General features: G+C 44.1%; 1 protein-coding gene across 2 annotated transcripts in view; it reads right to left on the bottom strand.

Moving 5' to 3' along the window:
- Positions 1-588: 588 nt before the first annotated feature.
- CARM1 (coactivator associated arginine methyltransferase 1) overlaps positions 589-19570 on the bottom strand; it is a 40107-nt gene continuing 21125 nt past the window's right edge. The window contains exons 7-17 of one of the 2 annotated variants that reach the window (XM_080987829.1): positions 16408-16498; positions 16001-16082; positions 15092-15177; positions 13245-13334; positions 11864-12001; positions 9123-9212; positions 7034-7146; positions 5156-5233; positions 2856-2924; positions 2087-2154; positions 1454-1595 (exon numbers count right to left, since the gene is read on the bottom strand). In XM_080987829.1, coding sequence (XP_080843955.1) covers positions 2096-2154; positions 2856-2924; positions 5156-5233; positions 7034-7146; positions 9123-9212; positions 11864-12001; positions 13245-13334; positions 15092-15177; positions 16001-16082; positions 16408-16498 — 896 coding nt within the window. In that variant the 3' untranslated portion in view covers positions 1454-1595; positions 2087-2095. Of the gene's footprint in view, positions 1596-2086; positions 2155-2855; positions 2925-5155; positions 5234-7033; positions 7147-9122; positions 9213-11863; positions 12002-13244; positions 13335-15091; positions 15178-16000; positions 16083-16407; positions 16499-19570 lie in introns of both variants that reach the window. The other variant, XM_080987828.1, reaches the window with a different exon arrangement.

Here is a 19570-nt window from a genome sequence, read left to right as displayed (position 1 = left end):
GGTGGGGGAAACCAGCCACTGTAAACAAGTCTTCAAAACCCTCCCAGTTTTATTCAATAGTCACAAAATCATTGATCAGCCAGACCTAACAATTGACTGTGTAGACCCCACAATTCAACCACTATGGAGCTTCTGCACAAGACCCCTCCTCCCTCCTCCCCCCCAAATTCAGCCCACCAAGCCCCTGTTGGGAGCCAAAGGAAACTGCCTAAGTAAAACACACTCCCCCCCTCCATAAAACGGGTCCCTGCCAATTCCTTTCGAACATGCCAACTGGTGGCTCTGAAAGGAACAAAAGAAAGAAAATACCATAAATGGTTACAGGTTACACATACAAAGACTACAAAGGGGCTTCCATAACAGATGCCAGAACCATCTACTCTAAGAGTCCCTGGTGGCTACTGCAGGGAGCAGGCAAGTCTATATACTAAGCCACTTGGCACCCAGTCCCCACTGCCTGCCCAGCTGAAGAGAAAAATGGACTAGAGACAGCAGCTGCAACAGCCTAGAAAACAGGGTGGAAATGGAGCCAGAGCTGGGCATAGCCGTCAAGATGAGCTGAGCAACAGGAAACTGATACACAAACTGTTCACTTTCAGCCAGCAACCTTTTTTTTCTTTTTGGTACATTCATGTTTTAAAAATTTTTAACCCTTTGATGCTACATCGAGATTCCCCCCCGAGACAGGCAATCATCAGACCGGCTGATAAGATACTCGTGGCACAACAGTCCATCTCATCTCAGATGTTCTTCCGGAAGCCCAAAGATCTACAGCAGTAAGTTGCCAGAACTCCTCACAAAGCCAGCCAGGAGGGCTTGTTGGCCTTTTCTTTTCCCTCGTGGCAGGAAACATTTCCTCCTCCTAAGTCTTAGCAAAGCAATGAACCCGGAGGTTGGGTTGGGTGGAAGAAACCAACGCACAGATGGAAGGATGAGCAGCTGGATTTTCGCCTGTGCCCACTCTACAGCCAGCTGCAGCCCCTTCGTTCAAAAAACACTGGGAGCAAGGATGAAGGCTCAGGTTACTAGCGCTGCCACTGGGCTGTCCACAGTACTGCTGAGAAGCCCTGTTGCAGCTTTGCTCTACAACCTGTGCCTAATGCTGATCAGTCATGGAAGATTTGAAGAATGATACCACTAGCGACATGATTGGTTGTAAGACACAGTGAGCGCAGGAACTCAGTCATGGTTGAGCAAGTTGAAGTTTCCAACATTTCATAAAAAAGTGTACAAGTCTGCTATCAAAGAACGAGTGGGGGGTGTCTTCTATTGTACAAGGGTCAGAACATCTCTGGCAAGCCTAATTTTTTTTTGGGGGGGGGGGAGGCAGGGGTGGAAGAAATCCAGAGAAGCAATTGCCAAACTGAGGTGCAGAAGGCAGGTGGGCAGGGCGGAATTTTTTCTTCTTCATTTGGTTTCCTGGTGCTGTCAGTTCAGAGGATCAGGGGTGAGGGTCTCTTAGCTCCCATAATGCATTGTGTTGGTTGTGATGGACATGGGAGATGCCATGGAAATGGCCGGGCCTCCCATAGTGAACTGACTGTTGACAGGATAGTGAGCACTTGATGTTCCTCCACTCTGACCACTAGATGAACCTGCAGGAAAAAAAGAAAAAAGTTCAGAAGTCTCATATGTAAGGAATCAAGTCAGGTTTCTAGCAGAAATAGAAATCCTGAGCACTAGACCACTAGCTTTATACAGTGGTACCTCTGGTTGCAAACGGGATCCGTTCCGGAGCCCCGTTCGCAACATGAACAGAACGCAACCCGCGTCTGCGCGTGCGCAGGTCGTGATTCGCTGCTTCTGCGCATGACATCATTTTGAGTGTATGCACATGTGCAAGCAGCGAAACCCGGAAGTAACCCTTTCCGGTACTTCCGTGTCGTCACAGGATGCAACCCGAAAAGATTTAACCTGAAGCAAACGTAACAAGAGGTATGACTGTGTGTGTGTGTGTGTGTGTATATATATATATATATATATATATATATATATATATATATGTATGTATACACACTGGGAACCTCTATGAGGGAGCTAAAGCAACTCTAAACTGACAGGTTTCAATATAAATTCAGATTCTTACTTTTGGGCGTTACATGGTCTGCATACATGGTTGAAAAATGAAATTCAACCAGCTTGGGCCACCACACTCTGCAGAAACAAGAGGCAAAGTGATATGGCATGAAATTCTGTAGGCAATAGCTTGCTGAAGTTGATAGGAGACTGAAGCTGTCATGATATAGCCCACTAGCTTTTCGGTCCATGCATCTGAGACGGTGAATGCTTGTTTAGGGAAGCCTCTGTCACAATAAGCCAAGTCAATCTCTTCACCTACCCAATTCAGCTATTAATTCACCCATCATGAAGCAAAGTAATTTGATGCCAAAATGGGATGCTATAAATGTTCAGTGTTCACATTACTGGCATTTTGGGGATATCTAGTTTAAGCTTCAAGGGTGATATAGTATAGTCAAACCTCAGTTCTCTAACAGCTCTGTTCCTGAATGCCGAAAACCCGGAAGTAAATGCTCTGGTTTTCAAACATTTTTCAGAACCCAAACATCCAACATGGCTTCTGCTTGAGTGCAAGAAGCTCTTGCGACCGATCGGAAGCCGTGCCTCGGGTGTCAAATGTTTTGAAAGTCGAACCGTCTTCCTGAAGAGATTACGTTCGACAACTGAAGTTTGACTGCATTCCGCAATTAACATGGCAGCCTTTGACCTTTCTCGTTCCCAATGAAGTGCCTGATCCCTTTGCGGCCATACAGCTCAAACCCCCAAAAAGGAGAAGGCTCAACAGAGGCAAACACATCCTTTCCCCTCAACTCCAAGAAAGCCCAGACCAGGTTTACCTTGAACAATCCCTGTACTCATGATGGATCCCATCCGGGAATGGGTGTGATTGACAATCCCAGTGTTGGCTGCTCAGGAAGAAATAAAAGGAGGAGGAAAAACACAGACAGGTTCAATCTGCGCTAGGCTACTTCACTTTACCTTAACCCCCACCTCCCAAGCTGTAAGCATGCACCACAGATGGACCATTCCCAACAGTATCTGAAAAACAGGCTGTACACATAGTGAATCCCCCTCTCTGACTGCTTCTCCCACTCTGCCTCTGGCTGCCAACTACTAAGCAGAGATAAAACACCTGGACCTCCAAACAAGTATGATCTCAAATTCAGAGGCATTTTGATTCGTGACGCCAGAACTACCTGAGCCTAAGATGCCTTGGACTCAACTTGAGCCACCCCAAACCATAACCAGTTCAAAATGAGTATCTCAATTATCGAGGTCTGAGAGAAGTAGCTTAACTAGGTACAAAATAAATGCAGATGTGCCAATCCCATAATCCTGCTTCCTGTCTCTCTTGGCCAACTTCTCTAGGGCTGAAGTGGTGAAAAAACCTGTAATTCACCCACTTCAGGTCTAGAAAAGTAGGCCAAGAGAGACAGGAAGGGAGAGTCTAAGATCGGTTGTTCTGCATTTACTTTGACCCCAAACCACTTCTCTCAAGGCAAAGAAACAGCCGATTTAAATAAAGTGTGCATGGCTAAATTTCTTAAGTTTCACATTCCAATGATGAACCGGCTGTGACTGACATTTATTCTCATTCATTCTCCCCCTTCCATCACCATTTAGTGTGTAAGCTTCCTGGGGCAGGTACATGCCTATTGCTTAAGTATAATGCCAGCACTTGTTTGGCTAAGCCAGCTCACATCTTCTCATAACTTCCTTAGTTCCTTCATATTCAGGGTGACCAAGAAACAAGCCAGGATGGGGTTACAGATGGGAGTAAACACGTTTGCCACAAGGGGCATGGAGTAGTTTTTATCTGTCCAGAATATGCCAATTGGTGTGTTTGCCCTTAAAGGTAAATCGTTTGCCATTCATTCCTATGAGAAAACAAAGTACAATACTCGGAGCCAAGACTGCAGGGAAGGTAAAGCCTACTATCTACTGATAATGGGTCTCCTCATGCTCAAAAGCAAGGGATCCCACAGAGGACTACATCATGACCATCCCATCAATGATCCCAGGAGTCAACTGTGGCAAGGCTGTTCTGCATTCTGTTTTATAAGAACATTGACACCCACCTTCAGGGACGTCAGCTTGTCAGTTATGCATGTGTGAATGCACAGAGATCACAACTGGTGGTGCAGGTTGCTTAACTATAACAACTGCTATCAGTGCAGTCACACAATCTGCCTTCCTGCCTTCTTTCCTTCCCCATGGCAGGTGCCTTTTCTTTGTGATTTACACCTGAGATCTATGTGGCAATTGCAAAGTTCCCACCTCACCCTCTGCTGCACATCCCTTGTTAGCTTCTTTTCAAGGGGACACGGAGCAGGCCCCAATTCTCAAGCTAGTTCTCTAACTTGTTCCTGAAACTGGCTCTGCACAGGCCCCCAAACCCAACAGCACAGGCCCCCAAACCCAACAGCACAGGCCCCCAAACCCAACATGCACAACAGCACAGACTAGGCCTAAAGAACATCAGGTATGGACTCTACTGAATCTCTCTTGTTGCTTCTGCTTTTGGAACCTGGCACAGTTCAAACTATTTGAGCATATAACCCAACACAGAGAGGGCACCTTTCTGTTCCATCAGGAATCAAACATGACTGATGAGTTCTGAGGGATAGCAGTGCAGGCAACAGTTTTAAGAACAAATAAGAATGTTAAATGTCAAGCGTACTCTTCATAGGAATTACACTGTAAGCAAGTGAGTTATGATAGTTTTATGAGTTCTATTTAAAACCATTTTGTAAAACTTAAATGTCTGAACCAGAGAAATACAAATGAACTGGAACTGAACCCAAAATTCTAATTATTCAACCCAACTTCTTAGAACCTGCAGAGACACTCTTCTTCCACAGTTGGGCTTAGTGCACATGGTAAACTCAAGGACAATGAGCAGGAAGATAATTCTGTGGCCAAAGGCATGTATACCCTGTTGAACATTCACAAGCCCAGTACTTGGATGAAGTAGGGCAAAGGATCTCCTCATGACCTCTGAGCCAGGAGTAAAACCCAAAAGATCAGGTGCTCAGGAGATCTGAGAGCTGGGGCCTTCATCTCAGCCACTGACTCTCATGTTTCCTAGGATCCTCCCATTTAGATATAATCTGCTCCACATTGCAGATAAACTCACCTAGAGGAATAAGGTTGTTGTGGCCAACATTGGTGCCACCAGCAATCACGCTGCTGAGATCATAGGCTGTGGGCATCCCTGCAGCACGGGGTAGAAGGGAAGAGGGTGAGAAACGAGGAAGGCACTAACCAAGACACACACACCTAGACCTTCAAGCATCCTGCCCAGCACCGTTGTGGCAGGAGAGGCCATTACATGGTAAGTGTTACAGACGCATGAGCCTCCCCAAGCCACACACACTGCACCACCCCTCCTCCCATAAGCTGATTTCCAAAAAGGGGCAGGCTGTTCCAGGCAGGGATAGGGTTTTTCATGCAGAAGCTCTCCTGGGCAAAAGCTGCAGTGAAGCTGGGCCGTAATCTGGTTCTTACAGAAAAGTAAGAGAGGGGCTTCCTCACTGCACTCCACTCCACGGTACTTGGAAGTTCTCTCTTCCCTTCTATATGTCTGGCTGGGTTGCCTGAGAAAGAGATGCCTTGCCAAAATTGCCTTTGGAGGAGGGAGGAGTTGCTGCTTGAGAACTAGCTGAACAGAAGCGGATGGAATCTGGATCTTCTCTGTCAAGGAAGGCTAGCAGCCTTGTTGGAACCATCTCAGCAACTGACGGAGGCTACAGCATTTGCTGTGCCTGGGAGAGGGGATATAGGTGTTGGCCAACTCAACTCAGACAGGTACAAAGGGGGTGAACAGCAGTGGCCAGCGGAGAGAAGCCCAATAGGAGAATGGTTGGGGGAAAGGGAAATTTTCTCCCAACAGAAGCTGGGTAGACATCAAACATACACTAAGCTGCTGTACCCCCTGGGACAATAGGAGATTTATATTAATCACACTCCAAGTCCACTCTTCCTTGAAAATAGCAGCTGACACAGGGCTCCCAGCAATCTCTCATCCACATCTGCTTAGCTTTACCAGTGCTAAAAGGTTACGACATTAGGTGCTCAGCAGAATGAGACACAACATTGAGCAAGCTGCTGAGGGGTTACAGGCAGCTGTCTGCAGGTGACAGCAAGAAACGCGAACAGAAAAATGTCGACAGCACCAGTGCAACAGGTACTCCTCAGTCTCAGTGCTCCAGTCAGCAAATAGTAGTCAACATCAAAACAGTCAACTGGAGAAGGAAAATTCATGTCTGCTGTGTAAGTACGAGCATCTTCATGTGTGAGCTCGGGGCAAGGGAGCCAGCTTCTTTCTGCTCTGGTATAATCTCCAACAGACTGAGGGTGTACATGCCACACAATGATCTACTGCAGAACCACCAGCAGGAAGATAAGGGCAGCGGCACGAACACCCCAAGGTTCTTGTAAGGATAGTGATTATATAGAAGTATGATATTCTGCATCACACATGTGCCAACTCTACAGAGAGAGAGAAAGGCAGTTGCCACATCCCAACAATACTGTTCTAGTTGCAAATGATTTGCTTGATTAATGCTATGGACACAGTGTCATCAATAGGGCTTGCCCTTGGAGGAGAAAATTTGCTCTTCATCACCCCATAGCTACTCAAAATCTAAACTCTGTGACATTAGCTAGAAAATCCTCCCACTTGTTATGCTTGCCTCTGCAGACTGCTCAATTTTGATTACATGGGTCTAAGATGTTCCTATTCTCCACTGCAGAAAGGACTTTGAACCACCAGGATTGGATGAGATACGGCTGCAAACAAAACCAGATTGCTTGCCGCAGGCCCTCACGTTACTGTATGAGAAAGCTTTACAGCCAAAACCATTCAGTGAACCTTCAAACTGAAGGCAAAGCTTGAGCCCTGTGGCATCCAGCACTCCTGGCTGATGTCCTGACTGTCCAGACCCAAAATGACTGAGGAACATAGATGACCCATCAGCTTTGCCCAGGAGTGACAGTGAAGAAGGTACAGTACCAGCAACAGCCATCCCTGTGCTCATGTTGTAGGCGCCACCTGTGTTCCACATGTTCTCTGAAGGAGAGGTGTAGTGCGAGCCTGGCGGGGGTGAAGGAGTTGTACCTGTGTACCTGGAAGGCAGACACACACACCCTCACTCACACACACAAACACCAGCGCCAACGTCAATACTCTGGAGATCAAAGCGCCCCAGTGGCTCATCATTCTAGACATCGTGGGCCATTTCCAACCATCATCCAGAGGAGCAGGAGAGTCTTGTGGCAACTTAAAAGCACAATAAATTTATTGCGGCATAAGCTTTTGTGGAATCCATGAAGTGGGTTACACAAACTGGCATAGAGAGAGAAGCTAATACTGTGGGGCCAAGAGACCACTGAATGAAAGTATATGACATTTCCATATGCATTCAAATGCATTCTAGGATTTTATAAAAACATCCACCTTAGGTTTAAGAGAAGAACACACAACAAAGCAAAATTCTGCTTTTATCTTTAAAAAGAGGAGACAGGGGGATAGCTTACCTGAATGTTTATGCAGATAAAGAACTGATGTTTCAAGTAGTAAAATACAGAATATCTCCATCACTCACACACTCACACAGATGTATTGAGCACTGCCCAATAGATAGCCATGACAATCATGCCAAAATGTTCAGTTGCCTATTGCAGCAGTGCTGTTCCTGCTACTTTCACTTTCTTGCAGGGTAGAGCTCGAAGCACTTTGAAAATTTGAACACACACATGGCAGGACACATAAAAAATCCCCAAACCCTCTCTACAATACTGTGTCTCCAAAAAGCTATTGTCGGTAAGAAGTTGGTGCCAGAATTCCTCTGCCACACATTAATCCAAGGACAGCCCACGAAGTGCCATCCCATCACCCCAAAGCAGTGTGGGTCAGGGATTATAGGAGTTGTAGTTCGACATCATCTGGAAGGCCACAGCTTAGCCACCCTCTCAAACTAAACCAAGCATTCGAGAAGTGGTGGCGATGCATGTTGTACAACACAGAGACTTTGCCATCACATCCCACCAGTAGAAAGCAAGAGCAACTATTCTGCTTGCCACCGTTTTAAGGGCTCCTCTGTCCAAAACGCAAGATGCAGAGAGGCACCCATGCCGCTGGATTTCTAGGGCTGCAGCAGTCACTGGCCAGGAGCAAATGTCTTTAAATATCTGCACACTAACCTTTCCTCACCCACTCAAGGTAGATCACAACATAAATTAGCAAGATGTTGTTGGAAATAAAAACAAGGACTAACTAGATGTGAGTATTTTAAGGCAATAGAATCTGATTTACAACAAACCAGGACCCAAATGAGGAGATGTCTCCCTTCTTCTCATCAAAGAAATTAACTCATGCTTAGATTCCCGAAGTGTGAGCAGTGAAGTAGCCTGGTTTGTGGAAGATGGCAAGTTATTCAAAATCTGGCTGGCCACTGAGGCAAACCCAGATACTGGGTGAGATGATTATGTGGGGTAATCCAGAGGGGCTTCTTATACTCTTAGCCTTGCTGAAAGGGCCCACATTCTAGTGGTTCACATTTATTGGGGGGGGGCTCACCTTAGAAGATAAAGGAGGAATAGGAAGGAATATGCATCTTTCTGTCCCCTTGCTTTCCTCTCACCAGCAAAAAGCTATCTGACTATACTAGTATAGTATATAGTACATATATATATATATATATATATATATATATATATATATAGTATAGTATATAGTATATAGTATATAGTATATAGTATATAGTATATAGTATATAGTATATAGTATAGTATATAGGAATGCATTTCTGCTCCTTTCCTACCCCCTTTGCCTGAAATCGCTGTGTGTCTTTCCAACCCAGCCCCCGATCCCTCCCAACACAGGTCATGAAAGCAAAACGATTCCATCAGGAAGAGTTAGCTTGCTTCCCCTGCCAGTCTGCCCAGTGAAGACTTGCTTTTGAGTTACGCAGAAGTAGTTCCCTGAAAAGCGGTTCCTCAAACACACTGCATCCTCACTCACACACAAGCACACATTTAAAAAAGCAACAACTTTATTATAGAGGTGGGGAAAAACCCTTGTAAGATTCACCGTGACATACCTGAAAAATGGGTTTTTCAGGTCAAGGAGGTTGCTGGACTTGGAGCCTGTCTGATCAACTTGAGCAACAATACTGATGTCGTAACTTTGCCTGAAAGAGAAGGGGAAGAAATACTGGTAAAGGACTCCCCAGTCCCTTCTGACAATTCGGCAGGGCCATTTCTAATGGAGACCAGGACTTTGCAGGAGGGTGAGAGAATCTTGCTTATTGGGAAAGGAGATGGAGAAGTCCGGCAACATACACTTCCCAAGTGTTGCAGAAAGCTTCAAAGCTCAAACAAAGCCAGCTCCCCTTCTGTGCTACCAGTTCTACCTGGACGGGGGATATCTTAATTTATTGATCTTTAGCCTACTTTTCAACAGTTGTTCCTTAAGCGGGTTAGAGCTAAAGAATAACAGTGTAAATAAAATTAGAGTGACAATGATAAAACATAAAAAACATTAAAAACAACATCTTAGCAGCAGTTTGCCTGAAGAGAAATGTTTTAATAGCTCATTTAAGAGGGCCTGTTTCCTGGATATATCACACGGAAGTGATTTCAGAACTTGGGGGACCATCACAAAAAAGGATAATTTGGGGGCAGCCACCAGCATGAATGGATCCATAAGCCTCTTCATTTTAACTGAAGGCCTCCCTGATTCTATACTTTCAGAAGTCTTTGCAATGGCAATAAGCCAGCAGACATGAAGGAGTGTAACTGGACTCAGATAAGGCCTAAAACTCAGGCTCTTTCATAGTGTGAGTCACAGGAGAAGTTGGGGCAAATCCCAAAATGCCAGGAGTGCAATGGGCTTGCTCATACTGCCGGGTTCTACAAAGCAGAGTGAAACACCAAAAGGACAGCTGTGACCGAAGTGAGCTGTGCAAAGGGAAGACAGGCAAATATTGCTCACAAGACCTTTCTGAAGTGCAAAAAAACAGCTAGCAGCCAAGAAGGCTGAGCTTGGATTCAAGTTACACAAGCCCAGAAGTAAGTTGCATCTTCCTATTGGGAAAGTAACTATTATCCCTATTTATTGATGAGAAGGTAACAACCAGGTTGAATTTGATTTAAATCAAATCGATTTAAATAACTATTTAAATCACTAGTCAGTAAGACTTGGTTTAAATCATTTTTTACAGAAAGACTCATTCTTGTTGGTAAATCTTAATATTTACAACCAGATGAAGGTTTCATTTTTGGAATAAAAAATTTTCAGACTAAAAAAACTAAAAAAAAATAGTTTTTACAGTTATATCAAAAATCACTGATTTGGTTATACTAGTATAAATACACAGACAGATAATTATGTAATTATTGTGAAGTTTAATAAGTTAACTGTTTATATTTGGACAACTTTTCTGCTTTACGTTAAACAATTTATTTAACTAAAACAATAACATTATAGCATACGTATCCATGTTTGTTAACTGATGTAGTTAAACAAAAAAATTTTAAAAACCGAGACTGAATTTTAGCACACATGAAAAACTTAAAACAAATCCTTATTTCCTGATGAATAGCCTTTGGGCTATAATGTAACTTAAATAGAAAACTAGCCTTAGAAATATGTTTCCTCCAAAAGCATTTTATTTTAAAAATTTGATTTAAATCAAAAAATCTGATTTATATAAAAAAAAATCTGATTTTTAATTATTATTTTTTTAAATCATCATTTTTTCCCCACCCTGGTAACAACTTAATCAGCCTGGCACATAGCTTTGAACTCATCTTTCTCTGGTTCAAGTCCAGCACACAACACCCTAGACAACACTGCCACTGCAGAATCTGACCTAGCTGAGTGTCTGGAGGTGGTTGGAGGATGGATGGCGGCTAACAGATTGAGGTTGAATCCTGACAAGACAGAAGTACTGTTTTGGGGGGACAGGAGGCGGGCAGGTGTGGAGGATTCCCTGGTCCTGAATGGGGTAACTGTGCCCCTGAAGGACCAGGTACGCAGCCTGGGAGTCATTTTGGACTCACAGCTGTCCATGGAGGCACAGGTCAAATCTGTGTCCAGGGCAGCTGTTTACCAGCTCCATCTGGTACGTAGGCTGAGACCCTATCTGCCTGCGGACTGTCTCGCCAGAGTGGTGCATGCTCTGGTTATCTCCCGCTTGGACTACTGCAATGCGCTCTACGTGGGGCTACCTTTGAAGGTGACTCGGAAACTACAACTAATCCAGAATGCAGCAGCTAGACTGGTGACTGGGGGCAGCCGCCGAGACCATATAACACCGGTCTTGAAAGACCTACATTGGTTCCCAGTACGTTTCCGAGCACAATTCAAAGTGTTGGTGCTGACCTTTAAAGCCCTAAATGGCCTCAGTCCAGTATACCTGAAGGAGCGTCTCCATCCCCATCGTTCTGCCCGGACGCTGAGGTCTAGCAGCGAGGGCCTTCTGGCGGTTCCCTCATTGCGAGAAGCAAAGCTACAGGGAACCAGGCAGAGGGCCTTCTCGGTAGTGGCGCCTGCCTTGTGGAACGCCCTCCCACGAGATGTCAAAGTGATAAACAACTACATGACATTCAGAAGACATCTTAAGGCAGCCCTGTTCAGGGAAGTTTTTAACGTGTGATATTTTAGTGTATTTTTGGTTTCTATGGAAGCTGCCCAGAGTGGCTGGGGAGGCCCAGCCAGATGGGCAGGGTATAAATAATAAATTATTATTATTATTATTATTATTATTATTATTATTATTATTATAGCTGCAAGAGGGCTTGTTTTTCCATGCGGCTGAGCTGGCCCCTCTCAGCTTACCTCTTGTTTGCGATGAGCAGGCATGTCCCTGAGAGGGTGTCACCAGCCTTAGCAAAAAGTGGAGACTGAAAGAGGCACCGAACTTGGTACCAGTGGGTTAGAGGCTCTGTCGGAGCGGTTGAAAGCCAAACGGTCATTCTAGCAGAAGGAGAGAGGCAAGGGAGTCATGTTTAGACACAAGGACTTGAGTTGTCACAAATCCACATCCTACCCCTCTCAGATTGCTCTGTTTCCCAACTGTCAGCATATCCCCAGCTGCAAAGTAGCTGTACTCAGGCCTGGCTTGTCATATACCAATCTGTTTTCACTCTCCACAGAGAAACCAAGGCTCCTGTTTTTCCTCTTCCAAGTCAGTCCCTCTTGAAAGTTCAGTTTGGTGGCAGGTGCGCATTTTGGAAGCACCTGTCAATACTTTCCTGCTTGATCTTGCTTTTAATGGTTAGTACAGTCCTTTTAGTCAACTTTTATTAGTGCTTAAATTAATTTTAAATTGATTAAATTTTAACCAGCTGAAGCTTCACTTGATTAATGAGGGCCAACTTTAATTAGAAAGGCCACAATTAATAGAAGACTTGTTACTTTTTGAGGATATTTTGGTTCTGTTATGTTAGCAGAAACAGGAAACTGAAGATATGCTTTCCTTCTAATCATTATAGTCACTTTTGTGGACTAGTGGTTGTTGAAAATAACAATTCTCAAAGCACTATAAAATTCAATCACAAAACACACGAAGTAAATACAGCTAAAACACTATAAAAATAGTGTAATAAGAGAGTATCTCCTCCAAAACACCCAACAGAACAGGGCCACCTTAGTCTGCTTGCAGAACAGTGATACAGCAAGACAAGCAGATATCCCAAGGGAGTTCTTTCTAGTGCTTTGAGACAATTACAGAAACAATTTAGCTATGTTTTGAAACTAATATGGCATCCATAAAAGGTAGTCGCTGCAATAGGACCTCATTAGATAATCTCAAAATCTCACATGGGAGGCAGCATTCTCCCAAGATAGCCAGGGTTTTAAAAATTAAGAGCTTTAAAACCAACCAGTACCTTAATTGGACTTGGAATTAAATAAAGAAACAAAATCAGAATTGGCAAGCAAGCGTTCGCTCTATCAAACTGTGCAGCCAAGAGCAAATCTAGCGTTGTGAAGAAATGCAAGCTTCCATTTACTATCCCGAGGGCTGTTTTTTTCTAAATATGTTTCCCTGCTGCCAAGTTAAACAAACATATTTACATTCATCTACCGAAGGACACAAGTCAAAAGATAATTTAATTTGAACTTGCCAGTTTACTGCAGTGTAGGAGTGATAATCAGTTATCTGTTTTATAAAATCCAAGTTCTGATGGGAGGAAAGAGCACTTTTGCCACCACTTACATTGAACCGATGAAGGCTACATCAAACCAGAAAGCCAACCCATGGACTAGACCTGAATGCAGCATGTGGAATTTGAACGGGATTTCTATCCTGGAAAACAAGAGGAGATGCCACATGAATTCACCCTCTCCCTCGCAGTCACATGGTTTCTTCTTAGTCAGCACAAAGTAAAAGGTAAAGGTAAAGGACCCCTGGACGGTTAAGTCCAGTCAAAGGTGACTATGGAGTTGCGATGCTCATCTCGCTTTTCAGGCAGAGGGAGCTGGCATTTGTCCACAGACAGCTTTCCAAGTCATGTGGCCAGCATGACTAAACTGCTTCTGGTGCAATGGAACACTGTGACGGAAGCCAGAGCGCATGGAAACGCTGTTTACCTTCCCACCACAGTGGTACCTATTTATCTACTTGCACTGGCGTGCTTTTGAACTGCTAGGCTGGCAGGAGTTGGGACAGAGCAACAGGAGCTCGCCCCGTCGCAGGGATTCGAACTGCCGACCTTCTGATCATCAAGCCCAAGAGGCTCAGTGGTTTAGACCACAGCGCCACCCACATGCATGCATGTATGTATGTAGCTGGAGATCTGAGACTGCCTCTGTCTCATATAGAGGCCATCTAAGATCTTCCTTTAAGTTGGGTCTTATCAGGCTGTGGCTCCCACTTTCTCCAGCTGTACTAATCAATAGCGTGTGGCTGCTTTCTTAAGGGTACTGTTTTTTTGCTTTTTTCATTCTAACCTGAATATAAATTTTGGACATTCACATTTTCAGAAGGTCAAAAGATAAGAACCACCTCGCTGATACAGACTGGAGACATGCAAGAACTATGCATAGTCATTCTACACTAGACGATTGTATCTTGTCATTGCTCAACAGCCTTCTTCTGGAAACAAGCCCAACCTGGATGTGGGTGGGAAATAGTTAAGGCAAGACTCCATTGACTTGAGGAAGGTTTTTTTACTTTGTTTTTTTGTATAGGAATTGCAAAACAAGAGACTCCCCGTGAGACAGTACCAGAATTAAGACCAGAGGCCCTGCTCTCTAACCAACTTGTAAGACTGGTTAGACTGTTGGAAACCAGAGACTGAGAGTTCTCCATGTTTGAAACTCCCAGAGAAATATGTATGGCTTTGTCACTGCTGATTTTTAGGAAAACTCTGAAGAGATTTTTATTCTAATCTGTGTCTGATCTATTTACTATGCTAGAAGAATTTTAGCTGCTGGTGGTTTTAAGTTAATGATTAAACTGTTGTTATTTTGATTTATTTTAAAACCTTACTTAAAATTCCCTTCGTTGGACAGTGTGCCCTCAAAAACAGGTTGTAATTTTTTGAATGAACCATAAATAGCCTCAGCAGACATGGCCTGAAACCTCAACAAGCAGAGTGATGGATGGTAGAAAACACAAAGAACAGGAAGTCAACTCGAACAGTTCTTAAACGTTGGCCCTCTTGATTTTGGAATTCTTATACCATCTCAGCCCATTTTTGTTTATCCTGACCCCTGAGTCCGAGGTCTCCTGCAAGCAAAGCAGGCATCAAGCCACCAGTCTGTTTCTAGCAAACCTTAATTGGTTAAAGGATCAAGGGAAGAAGACTGGGCTCCTATGCAGGACCAAAATATGGCTCAGGAAAGACTGCCAGGCTACTTTCATCTGGCTCTGCCACACAACAGTAACAATACACTCATGAAGACTCATACACTGGCATGTACTGCAGACACAATTTCTTTTTCTCTTTTCTTTTTTAAGGACAGAAACAGTATAACTTTGGCTTCTCCCAACCCTGTGTAACAGACAGCTGGGAGCCAGACTGGATTATCCCTCTGTCTCCTATAAAGGGGATAACATACCTGTGCAAATCCGCTTCTTTGGCGTCTAAGAAGTTCACTGTGTATTTAACAGATTTGGCCATTAGAATCCTGATATCAAAGGTGTCCTTGGGAAGAGAAGCACATAAATGAAAACCTCTGGTTGGGTCAGGAAGTGGAAAAGTACAAGTCCGAGCTGCTCTCCACTTACTTCCACTCCCAGACAAATGTGAAGAAGACAGACAACATACTAACTTACTCCGAGGGCCAGAAGATGCTTGTGAATATTATGCCATACAACAGAACAATGCCTTTCTTCCCTGCCACCCTAAGAGGTAAGCAGAGATGAGCATCATGGTTGCCAGCCTTGCTCTGTTCCATGCAAAACAGTGGCATGAACCAAGACACTCTACTCCCCCAGTGCTCAGTGCTTCCTTCAGATGGCAATACCAGTTCCCTGGTGTTTACTTGCTCCATTTGAAGAAGTCAGACCTGGAAGAAGTTACAGGCCACCCAATCTCATCTTTGTTTAAATGTGTCCAACAGCAAAGGCATAAAACTGATGGCTCTCTATATAAGAAAAATGCTCATGTCAGGTGCACTATGGTTTTCAAAATTGAAGTATAACAGGTGTTCAAGCCATCAAGAGGAGGCTGGAAGCTTGCGGGTTCTCATCAACTGGGCTGATTACTGGTTGTGTTACTTGTGAGCAAGTAACCAAGCTAGCACATGGTATTAGTCTCTAATGAACACACACAGGCTTTGGTGATTACTCCAAAAGCTGGAGTCTTTCTCCCCCCAATTTCTTCTGACAGAAGCTCCCTTAGGAAGGCTCTGAGGACTAGAGACAGCTTTCTTTCAATCACATTTCATCCTTTCCCCTCACCATGTTCCCACCATCAGGAAGAATGTCAACTTTTGCCATATGTCAGCGTTATAGGACAGACTTACCACAACAGGCTGCCTGAAATATTCATCTACTGCTGCACCCCGAAGTGCTGACAAGTCTACCCCATGGAAGGATGGCTGATACCTGCAAGACAAAACACAGCAGGCTGGGTGACTTGGGAGGGTCCGGGTATCCAAGGATGCACCAATGTGAGGTTCCAAATATCAGTCTCTTCCCAAAGAACCTATACTGGAAAGATAGCAGTTACACTGCAGAGGACCATGGAGGTTCTTCACTGCTATCTAGAAGACTAGGAAAGATGGGACTGCTAAGGTTTACCCAAACCTGAGTCTGTCTGGCACAGATCAACACTGCAGTTTGTTACATGAGCAGCTAGTTTTCTGTTGGATAAACTGCAGCAATTGTGGAACTGGGCTGAGAGCATTGCTTCCTAGGAAAAGTGGCTTACCAAAAGTTAGCTTTTGTGAATTGTTCCATGTAGAGTTGCTCATCTGTGAATGGTGCTAAGTGGACATCCCCAATGGTTGGAAACATATTCCCTGAAATTGAATGGAAGATGGACATAGTTTATTTATTTACAGAAATATACTAATGGTCCCCTTCCAATTTTAACAAAGAAAAACCCCAAGGAGGATAACTTCAGGATTTGGAGGAGGGGGGATCTGGAAAAAAATTAACGAACAGGTTAAAAATCAGACAGAATGGCAGCTAGGATTGATCAGGTTAAAAAGAAAAAGAAATTGGGAAGACAGTAAAATAAAAACAAGTTAAAAGAGATAGGAGCAGAAGGTAAAAGTAGAGTGAGATTTACAAAACAAAACTGTCATTAATAATAAATCTGTTCTTGATTTATTTAATCAAATCTTGATTTATTTAAACTGGCACCATGAATGCCTTCAAACCACTAATGTCCTTAACACTGCTGCACCTTGAGTCACTGCCACAAGCATTTGAAGGAAATCAACAGCACCTCAGCCAAAACCTTCCCACAGAATTGACTGAGTTCAATCCTGACCACTGCCCCACTGTATCATCTCACCAGGAGCCCACTGAAGATGTGTCTGTTTCAAATGATGGCGGTTGTTCCTCGCGGTGCATTTATTATTCACTTTCCACATGGCTTCTTCTCTTTAAAACTGGTTTTTACTTGATCTACTGTTTTTATGGGGAATGCTTCCATTGTCAGAATCATCCTTCGGCCTCTACCAAGCTTCTGATGAACACCAGCAATGATGCCTTGCTAATTATAGAACCAATATAGGGAGCGTCTCTATAAATCAAGGCGTGACCACTTTTAATTGTTCTACTATTATAAAGCATGACAATTTTGCAATTCCTTCCAGTAGCAAAATTGGCTGGTTGAGTGCAGATCAGTCTGGAAGCAAAATGGGGTCATCCAAGAAAAAGGCAGTGGATACAATACACCTGAGCGACTTAATTTGTAAATTTAACAAAAATAATTTTTTTAAGTCAAAGTGCACAACAAGCACCTGTGAGCCTTCGGGACCAATGGCTTAGAGGTAAGAAAATAGTAACTCATTATCTGAAGAGTGAACTTCCAGATTTGCACTGAACAGCAACAAGACCTCCTGTCTCTGTTGCTTTTTAGGGAGCAGGGTGGAAGGACCATGACTATGTAAATAACCTGGATTTTGCCATTTTGAACTAGAAATGGAGCAGGCTGAGTGCTTATCAATGCAGTCTATGACTGAGAGCAGTTATGGTGCCCACCACAAAAAAAAGAGGGGAGAAAATGGCTGGTGGATTGGAAACATCTGAAACACAGAATGTTAGGATGTCAACTGAGTAAAAAGGGAGGAAAATGGAAGGCAGAGAAAAGAGAGAGGAAACTGGCCTGCTGCAGCTCACTGGACAGAGGTAGCGTTGGGAGCAGGTTAATGGAACTCTCTCCCTGTCTATATGGGGACATTTCAGAAGGAAGGAATGGAGAAAGCCTTTTCCCTTTCACTCTCTCCAGAGCCACTGCCACCCCAGCTAATACAACTCAGATGCTCAGGTTTAGAACAGGAAGCTAGCCATGAACCTAACCCCTCTATAGTGCTACAGAGAACCAACACTAGGAGGCTCCTACTTAAGGCTGGCTGGACCCTGAACTGCAGTGTTTGAGGGCAGGGGTGGGCAGATGATCGCTGGGTGATTTGCAATTAGATTGGCAAGCGTTCCTGACTCCCCGTTTTTACCTTACCAGTGGCCAAAATGAAGAACGCTAAACTGGAGTAACTTTTGTGCTAAATTACCGAGAGGTCAGTTTAGTTCAGGTATTGGAGAGGGGGGTGGTATTGTTTTTGTTTGTTACTAGGTTACGTATTTTTGTGTTTTTAATTCTAAGCCTCCCTGTGATCCTCAGATGAAGGGTAGTATAGAAATTTAAATAATAATAATAATAATAATAATTAATAAAAATACTGAAAACGAATTCCCAGGATCTGAATGTGCTCAGATGAATCTTGTTGTTCAATTCTAACAGCATGTCTTTTGTATCTAGCTCGAATGGACAAACTTCGGGAATCAAGTAAAAAACCCACAAAATAGATCTGTCAAACCCGAAGTCTGCCCACGCTTGATCTAGGGCAGTGGTACTCAATTGTGGATTCCCCGTTTTTCAAAAGCTAAGTTTTTGAAAATTCTCCTATCTCTATGGTAGCTTTTGTTTTGTGAATGGTGCCACAGACTCCCTGGGTGGGTTACACGGACCCCCCCCCAGCAGGGACCACCAATTGGGAACAACTGCTCTAGGGCACATATGGGAAACCCATGCAGCCTGCAGCCCAGAGGCTCCCTCTTCACTGCCCAGGAGTTGACTGGTGCCAAAGAGCACTTTGCTCAGCATGCTGCTTTGAGTGTAAGTTAGTGGGGGGGGGTACATAGGAATGCTGAGATCGCCTTGCACACTGCACTCCTGCTCCACTGGACAGCTGCTTGAGGAAGCACACCAAATGGAAAACTCCTCACACAATGGGATCTCAACATGCTGGGAGGAAAGATTTAAACCTCCCTCCTCCCACCCTGATGCTCTGAGAATAGGGTGAGGGAAAGGGGAAAGAGAGTGCACAAGAGAAGGGAAAGCTGTGCCTGCTTTAGGGAAGATTGGATCCAAGCCCCACTTATCACTGGCTCCAGCCCCGCATTCCACATGGCCCTCAGGATCAAAAAAGGGAAGAGTAATATACTGCAACACCTTCTTGCAGGTTCCACGAGTTCCTTATAGGATTGAATTATGATATGTCTTATTTTGGGGGGGGGGTTCTTTTTTTTAAGCTCAGGTGTACAAGTTAGCTGAATGTTAAAAACACCAGATGACAAAGGGTGAGTTTGAGCAGTTTAGGAATTTGGATACAGAAATGAAGGCCCTTTGCTTCTGGCTACTTAAGATGTTGTCGTTTTTGGAAGTTGAAAGAATTCCCAAAATGCATGTTTACATTGCTCGGGGGCGCCCCTTGTTGGTTTCGAACATTGTGTAGGATCAAACTTGCTAAGTTAAAACGTTTCCATTTTACTCAATGAAGAGAGAATTGTGGGCGACTTACCTAGTGAACGCTCCGTTGTGCTACTGAAGCCTGCTTGGAGAGGGAAGAGCTGCATCGGCATAG

The sequence above is a fragment of the Podarcis pityusensis genome (assembly GCF_964106645.2).
Source record: "Podarcis pityusensis genome assembly, chromosome: 17".
Lineage (NCBI taxonomy): Eukaryota > Metazoa > Chordata > Lepidosauria > Squamata > Lacertidae > Podarcis > Podarcis pityusensis.
The sequence above is the reverse complement of the archived record's forward strand: the minus strand, read 5'-3'. Positions and strand labels throughout refer to the sequence as shown.